The sequence below is a fragment of the Lepidochelys olivacea genome, assembly GCF_965140295.1.
Source record: "Lepidochelys olivacea isolate rLepOli2 genome assembly, chromosome: 15".
Lineage (NCBI taxonomy): Eukaryota > Metazoa > Chordata > Testudines > Cheloniidae > Lepidochelys > Lepidochelys olivacea.
Window position 1 is genome coordinate 3,246,956 of NC_140425.1, and position 8,732 is coordinate 3,255,687.

The 8,732-nt window shown below is 46.9% G+C and overlaps 1 protein-coding gene across 8 annotated transcripts in view; it reads left to right on the top strand.

Annotated features, from left to right (window-relative positions):
* Positions 1-7,171, top strand: part of ASCC2 (activating signal cointegrator 1 complex subunit 2) — a 48,582-nt gene extending 41,411 nt beyond the window's left edge. For all 8 annotated transcript variants that reach the window (XM_084648860.1, XM_084648865.1, XM_084648859.1 and 5 more), the window contains 4 exons: positions 1,826-2,050; positions 4,516-4,606; positions 5,413-5,492; positions 6,427-7,171. In XM_084648860.1, coding sequence (XP_084504986.1) covers positions 1,826-2,050; positions 4,516-4,606; positions 5,413-5,492; positions 6,427-6,598 — 568 coding nt within the window. In that variant the 3' untranslated portion in view covers positions 6,599-7,171. The remainder of the gene's footprint in view (positions 1-1,825; positions 2,051-4,515; positions 4,607-5,412; positions 5,493-6,426) is intronic.
* The last annotated feature ends 1,561 nt before the right edge of the window (positions 7,172-8,732 follow it).

Consider the following 8,732-nt stretch of genomic DNA (forward strand, 5'->3'; position numbering starts at 1 on the left):
AACCAGCCCCGGACCGATACAGCTATGCCAGTCTAAGCCCTATGGTAGATGCAGCTCTGCCGACTGAAGAATGGGTATGTTGATGGAGCGGACTTGGTTCGGGGAGGTGGCGTTGCTACACCGGGGGAAAACCCCCTTCCGCTGGTGTACGGTGTCATGGCAGTATAGAGAGGCGGACACAGCTCTGTCAGCCTTGTTCACTTCAGTGCAGCTTTGTTGCAAAGCCATCAGGTCGTCTCAACAGGAAACAATTCCCGAATGCCTAGTCAGCCTCGTTGCTGAAAACCAGCAGGAGCTCCTAGCCCATCCTGCACGGTACACGTGAGTAAAGCAGAACATTTGCAGGGTCATTTCGAATTGATTGTAACTAAATTTAAGCACAGCAACAGAAACAGCGGTAGAAGCAGTGACTCATGGAGTAAGGGGAAGCAAACATTATCTAATTTGGGGATCCTGAATAGGAATGGAATTGATGGTCAGGGCAGAGGATGGCTTTCCCTACGTTTGCAAGAATGTCACAGGAACCTGGCAATTCTTGATATACCTGTTCATCAGACAGGTTCTTCCACTAGTAATATGAAGAGACTATGCAGATTCTGAATAAATTCTGGATTCAGATGTGAATTCCTCCTCAGGCTTTGGGAGCTGCAGGTTGTCCTGAGTAGACTGAGAAAGGGATTTCCCCATAAGTCTGCAGTAAGTTCTCATATGTGGTTTACAACCTCAGCATCACAAGGTCTTGATCACTGTACAGGATCAGTGGGTGCTCAGCATGTCCGAAAATCCAGCGTGAGGTATCAGGTCCCCGTGCAACTGAGGCATGCTAAATCAATGGCTGTATTTGAATATTGGCTGTACCTCTGTGTCTTGATTTCCCTGTCTAGAATATAGGTCTAACGCTAATATTACTTGCCTCACAGGGGTTGGATGAGGCTTAATTGATGGGTATATAAGTGATTTGAGATATTTAGATGAAGTGCAGTAGGAATGCAAAGTGGTGTTATTGTGGGGCTCTGATTTCCTGGCTGAGGCAGATCTCCCTGCTTGGTGGTTTTTTCTGCTGTCCTTTCCCCTCTGAATCCTGCTTTTCTAGCCCCTGTTTAGTGCAATACTCATAATCTCTCTGTGTAACCTTGTGCGCTCCTCATCTGTTTGTTTGTATGCAGCGGCTTTCTCTCATCCTACGCTTAGGTTGGAGGCTTTTTGACTTGAGGGAGTGTACAGCACCTAGCACAGAAGCAGTGCTGAGCCCTGATTTGTGCCTTTGGGCGCTACTGCAATGCAGATACCTCACCACCATGAACCAGCGCTGCTGCAGCCTAGTGCTAAAGGGCAGCATGCACCTGGACATGCTGCCACTCAGCTGCGACAGGTTCCAGGCCCTGACCACCTGTAGTTAGTCATGGTCCATGGTACTTTTGGGGAGAGTTTGGTCCTGGTCCAGCTAGAGTAATTGCATTTGGCTATTCTTAAAATCTCCTCTGCAGTCTCCGCCAGAGGTGGCAATCTCCATTCCTGTTCTGACCTGTTGCACAATCTTGCTGGGTGCTGTTGAACAGTGGTTGTGTTCAAACCAGAAGTGGCTGTTTTCGTTAGTGGGTCAAATAATCCTTTTGCATCTCCAGTACTTACCTCAGGAGGGGAAGCAGTGAGGCTTATGTTTGTGAGCTTCTTTGAGATGAAAGGTGCTAGAGCAGGATGAATAAAATGTAATCACCAGATGGTGCTTAAATTTCCATTTATTTAGAGTTGCTCTTTACAGCTAGATTTTTTTAAACTGCCTTTATTTCTTTCTGCGCACCCCCCCCCCCCCCCCGCCGTGCAGGAAGGACAAAGATACGACAAAAAGTTTACTGAATGACAAGCGCCTGATAGCTGAGCAGAAGGAACGCTACAGCCAGTACAGTGTGATCGTAGAGGAGGTCCCTGAGCAGGAGGGGGAAGCCCAGTTCTATAGGGTTGACTATGAGGATGAATACGACGACACCTATGACGGCAACCAGGTGGGGGCGAACGATGCTGACTCAGATGATGAGCTGATCAGTAGGAGGTGGGTACAGCATCTTTGGCCAGCAAGAAGAGGATGGTTGGTATGTCCTGTAAGCCATGTGTCTGCACACTGGCACAGAGCCTGGGTGAAAATGCATGTCCTGCACAGAGGTCTCCACTGCCCATGCTTCTGCTCTCACCCCAGACAGAGGGACTCAGAGACACCTCTCTGCTCTTTCTGCTCCCAGCCTGGAGGAGGGGTTTCTGGGTCTCCCCTTTTCCCTGCTGGCCAGGAAGCTTCTCCCAGCCATGGGAACAGGGAGTTGTCATGCTCCCCCTTCCTCCTGTACCCCTTCCCTCTCTCCATGTGTGGAACCAAATGCTGCCGGAGCTCAGTTTTAAAACCCGAGCGGGAGGCTTTGCTCAGAGAGGTTAAGCTTGCACTGAGAAAGTCCTTCACTCTGCACACAGAGGGGAACGCTGGTCATTGGGGACAGAGGGTGTGAATTGGCCTCTTATAGCTGTTTCTCCCCCCACCTCAAGGCAGAAAAGCCGTTGGGCAAACAGTAAGAAAAAGCTGGCCCCTGTTCTTGCTTGTTTGGCAATTCCTTGGGCACAGGCTCTTCTGTGATCTAGTGATTAGAGCATGCAACTGAGAGTTCTGGGCTCCACTCCACTGACTCGGCATGTGACCATGACCTCTCTGTGCCTCAGTCTCTCCATCTGCAAAATAGAGCTAATACTGAGCTGGCTCCCAGGGTTGTGAGGGTTAGCTGAGGTTTGGAACTGCAAAACATTAATTCTAAGAGCGTGGCTAGAGATGCGTTGGGAAAAGGAATGAGATTTTGACAGACAACCAAGTATGCACACCCACTCTTTCTCCCTATATCTCCGTCTTTTGGAAGCTGTAAGCTTAACATTTCTCTGTGATTTACAGAGTAATTTTCCATCCAAAACAGCATTTTCAGGAAGCAGGAATTGTAAGATGTTAACAGACAGAGCTAACCCCATTTAAAAACAAAATATTGCTCTTCTCTACTTCTTTCTTCTTTTGGAATCTTCCTAAAGAGTTCTAGAGACTTGAATAAAAACTTTCTTACAGTTCACCTGTAACACCTTGGGGCTTGGTCTTCAGAAGTTGTGAGCACCCACCCTTCCCACTGGCTTTTCTGGGCGGTCTGAGGGTGCTCAGCATTCTGAAAATCAGGCCTGGGCGTCTGACGTAAAACCAAGGCTCTTGTGCTTTTGGTTGTAAGTTTTAATTTCCTCAGTGACACGACCACAGATTTAAAATCAAATGGAATCCTTTAGAAGAACTACATTGGAGGCAGAAATAAGGGGATAGTTTTTCTCTTCTTCGCTCCAGGCCCTTTGCACCGCTTGAGATGTGCCAAGGGGCCATAAAGCCAGTGGGTTTTCTCCTGTGTGAAGGACTCCCCAGCGGGCGCAGTGCCGGCATAATGGGTGCAACTGAGGATCAGTGGGATAACCTCTGACCAATCGCAGCAGTTTTAAAGTGGGGACTGTTTTGAGCAGATACCTGATTTTAATATGGTGGCACATAAGGTGAGCTGATATGCCTACATACAACCCCCAGCCCCATCGCTGTCTGTGTGCTGAGGTCTAGAGAGAATTAACCATCAAATGCCATTGCTCTTTGCACAATGCTTTCTGGGTGGTCTCCTAGAGGAAGGCATGTTTTCTTTTGTGCAGCTCTGTTGTCCCTTGCATGTCTCAAGTCTTTTCTGCCTTTCTCCTCTCCCTTGCAATTTACCCAGTGCATGAAATGCCATCCTATCCCTGCCTCGAGGTGGCACTGGATAGTAAGTGTAATCTTTTTAATTTACTTTAAAAAGTAATCTTTTTAATTTAGATTTGACAGATGTGAAAAGAACATTCCACAGGGAACTGAAGATGTGCATGTATAAAAAGGGAGAACTAAACAAAATACACAGCCCCAAATTCAACCTGGGGTAGTGTTGCTGCCTGTCCAGGTTTTCCCAGGATCATCCCTTTTCTGAGACAGCTGTCCCAAGAAATCTGTAAGGGAGCTCAGTACACACAGCCAGCTGGCCAGTTTTATGGCCTCAGGATCATCCTGGATGTCTGGATTTTTTGTACATCAGAGGTGGTGCCTGGGGGAGATCTCCATTGACCTCTGTGGAATGACAGTCGGGCTGCATCAGTGTATATGATCCTACAGGTGATGAAGTATTAAATATGAAATCAAGGATACACGTTCCACTAAGATACTTTTCCCTAGTAGTCTATATTCACCAATTGCAGATCTCCCGGAAGTCATTGGAACATGGCAAATTTGTCATTGGCTGCTCTCTTTCTTTCTAGATTTGCTAATTCTTGCTAACACTTGCTTTACAAATTAGGCAGGTCCATAAAAGCTGTGGATTTTACTTCTTGAAAGAACTGCCCTTCTGTAATTCAGAAGTGTCTTTAAAATATTCTAGTATCAGAATTGCCCAGATGAAATAGTACTGAATCTTTCACCTTTCTCTCTCAAATTCCCAGGCCATTTACCATCCCTCAAGTCCTGAGACCCAAAGGACAAGAGGAGGAGGAGGAGGAGGAAGTGGAGGAGACTGAAAAGGAAACAACAAAGGTTACTAGCTTAATTTGTAGGCTGATGGGAATTGGCACTAAGTTCTATTGTGTGCCCTGTCTATTTCACCTGTTGAAGCCCTGACCAGTAACAGTGTGGAAAGGGTTTCCTTTTCCAGAACATGAATCTGTTCGCATAGCATTGAGGCAGCTCTGCTTTTCTGGACTGTGAAGTGTCCCCCGAGTACAATTGCCCACAGCCTCCCCACCTAGGCATGTCACATGACTCTTACTCCTTGGAGAGGTGTGCATGTATCTCTGGAAGAGAGGACAGTGTGTGTGGGGCAGAGGGGAGGATCATTAAGGCTCTATTATTTTTATGGTTGTCATGGATTTAATGGAAATGGGGGGGGAGGGATAGCTCAGTGGTTTGAGCATTGGCCTGCTAAACCCAGGATTGTGAGTTCAATCCTTGAGGGGGCCATTTAGGGATCTGGGGCAAAAATTGGGGATTGGTCCTGCTTTGAGCTGGGGGTTGGACTAGATGATCTCCTGAGGTCCCTTCCAACCCTGATATTCTATGATTTGGCTGTGAAGGCAGGGGGGAGACCCTAAAATCTCAGTGAAAACACTTGCAATTCAAATTTTTGGATGCTTTCACTTTGATTAATTTGGCATCTCACTTCAGTCGCTCCGTCACTGATCCTGGGGGACTACTTGGCTGTAATTAATAACTTCAGCTGAGGGATGCGGGGGACTCTCCCCACACCAGATAGCCACAAGAAGTCAGGCTTGTGTAGCTCCCCAAGTCATGCTGAATGCTGGTAAGACGATAATGAGATTAAAGACTTTATTTCCATCCCACAGCAGGACCATTTTGTGCAGGACCCAGCAGTGCTGAGGGAGAGAGCTGAAGCCAGACGGATGACTTACCTTGCAAGGAAAGGGTAAGACGGAATCCCTCTCCATGGGTGAATCGTGGCTCCATTGAAGCCAGTGGGAAAACACTCCGACTGTTGCACCTGGTCAGAATATTCCTGTCTGCCCAGGGCTCCAGCCACAATGGTATGTTGCATCTTGAGTTGACGAGAAGCTCCAGGTCTTAGGCTATGTCTACACTGCACTTTCATCATTAAAACTTTTGTCACTCAGGAGTGTGAAAAGAACAAACCAACCCCGAATAACAAAAGGTTTAATGGCAAAAGCGCCGTTGTGGGCAGCGCTCTGTGGGTGGGAGACGCTCTCCCGCCACTGAAGCTGCCGTCTGTCGTCAGGAGAGCGGCTCCACGACGTGCCGTACGATGGCCGTGCTGCAGTGACTCAGCCATGCTGTGGTGAGGGGTTCAGGGTACACGTGGCCTCAGACCGTCCATCTTTTGAAAAAGTTGTTGGGAGTGACACATTTCCAACACCTTACTCAGCTTCCGCTTCGCTGCCTAGAGTGCAGCTACACCAAGTGGCAGGGATGCCTGGCAAGTCCCCTCGCTGGCATAGCAATGCTGCTGCTGCAGTTATATGGGGGAAGGGAGAGCAGGAACCTGCATAAGATTAGTAAGATTTTGGGGTACAGGAGCTTTCTAGATCCTCAGAAACTACCACAGGGGATGTCTGGACAGTACAAGGCTTCAGTGCAATATCTGGCTGGCTGCTGGCATGCTAAAAGCAGGAAGAGTGAGCTGTCATCATATGGCTGGTGGATAATGTTCAGATACTATAGAAGCGCTGCATAGCTCACTCATCAGGGGAGATGGCTGGGTGGATGGACTCCCCTCAGGTGTGCTCTCCCCACAGGATCCTTTGTCTTAGAAGGAGAAATTAGATTTGTGATCCTGTGTGCCTTGTGCAGAACTTGTGTGATTCCCGTTTTTATCTATACTTCAGGTACAAGTATGACAACACCCCGGCTGTTGTAGGGAATGTCAAGGGGCATGGACAGAGCCGGGATACAGTCCAGGAGCGAAAGAAGAAGGAAGCCAACAAAGGGGCAAGAGCTAATCATAACCGCCGAGTCATGGCTGACAGGAAACGGAACAAAGGCATGATTCCTTCGTGAGGGACTCTTAGCCCAAAGCATTGCGTTGGATTCAGGCCTTCACTTCTGAGGGCCTCCTGATCTTAAGTTACGGTGCAATACCCAGCCCTTCAATGTTAACTGGGATCACCCAGCCCTTCGGAGAGCTTTCCGTTTACAAATAGGAACTGCCCCTCAGGCAGGCTTGCTGCTGTGCTAGTTGTCAATACAGCTAATGCAGCAACCGCCATTCAGGATTTTTTAAAACTATTTGTAATGATTCGGTGAGAACTTTATTTTCATATAAGAAACACCCCCCCCACCCCCACCCCCCCAACTGCCTGGGGCATCCACTCAGCACAGCTAGGAGCACTTAGAATGAGCACTACGACTGGCAATGAGGTTTGCCTGCACCATTAGCTACAGCTGCCCACTCCACACACGTTGCCTTATCCTGCAGGAGACTCATGGGATGCATAGAAACCAACGCACAACATCCCATTCCTGTTGCCGACAAAGCCCTAGGAGTTCAGCTGTATGGTGATGTACTTTAAATTCCTCTCCCTCCAGCGAGAAATGTGTATAAAAACATGCAGATAAAGAATTTGAATCTTTTGGCTTGGTGTTTTATACAGTTTCCGTCAATGAACCCTATCTAATTTAATCTGTCTGTATCTGTTAGCAGTGAACTATTATATGTCTGCAGTTAGGAGCTTGTTTAATGAAGTGAGGTGTGCAGTGGATATGCATGGACCAAAGCCCCTTTGAAATGCATTCATTATCAAGGCATCTAAAGCATGATGATTACAGTTTGCAAATAAGGGGAAGGCATGCAGTGATTTGCTTCTGCAGTCATAGTCCCCATAGCTACCTGTCACCACTCATTAAGCAGAACAGCTCAGATCATACCTGTCATGGGGAATGCTATGAGCTAGTAGTAAATAGCAATCTCTGCCTGCTGACAGAGGGCTCAAGAGAAACAATCTTGTCATAGAAAACATCACTTCTACAGAATGAGACTGTTCCTGAGGTCACTTTAATCTATTTGTAAGGTGCTCAGATACCATGGTGAGGGCTACCTTACAAGAGCCTAGACAGACGTTGGAGATTGCGCTAGCTGTCTGTGATACAAATATCATTAATAGTTGTCACTAAATATCTGCACATTTAAAATGTGTTCTGCTCACCAGTAAACTTATACTATTTATTTTCAAATGTAGGATGAGTACATTAGCTCCCCACAAAAACAGGTAACAAATGGGTTGTGGTAGATTAACCTGCTCCAAAGAAAGTCAAGAGCAATTTATTTGTGGTGTATTACTGCTACTTAAAATGCACTGAGTTCTAAGGTTTCCAGCATTCTAGCCCTTGTTTCCGCATGTGTCGTACATGTTGCTTTTCTCCAAATACTGCAGAAGGCAGGCTTTCGTATTAAGCTTCGAATGCACGTCCCTCACTGCCAAGTTATACGCAGGGGGAGGAGACTGTACAGCTATGTGACTAGTCCTCTAACACTGGGGTTGCTTTCAGAAAGGATGGAAATGGCTGTCACCATTATGCAAATAGATTAAAGCCCCTCAATGTTCAGAGGATAAGATTTTCTGCTCTATTCAACAGCCCACTAGGACATGGGGTAAAAGGAATTAATTTAACACTTGTGCTTTCCCAAAAGCCATTGTCAATAGCCATGGGAAACTACTTAACCCCTGTACTTTCAGTTATCCCGTTGCCTAATAATTTGCTTTTTGCCAGACTTGCTACTACACCTCCCCCTCTAATATGTATTCATTGCTAGGTAACTCTAGCTTCAAGGCTGCTGAAACCACCATCACTAGTTCAGCATAGCACGAAGCTATCAGCACTGCAGGTAGAACTTGCACTAGAAGCAAAGGTGGGCTTGGAGGTTTTTTTAGGTTATGAGATTAGCCCAGCAAGGCCTGAATCCTACCCCCTAGGGTGCCTCTATAAAAGTAATCTAGGGCTGCTAGGAGTCTACAGCAGCCATTTTTACTCTAACAAAATATTGGCAAATCCTCCTTACCCAGCAAGTGTAAACAGCACCCATTGTGGTTAATCTATTTTCAAAAAAAGAAGAGGACTTGCGGCACCTTAGAGAGTCTCAAAGGAGCCACAAGTCCTCTTCTTTTTGCGGATACGGACTAACACAGCTGCTACT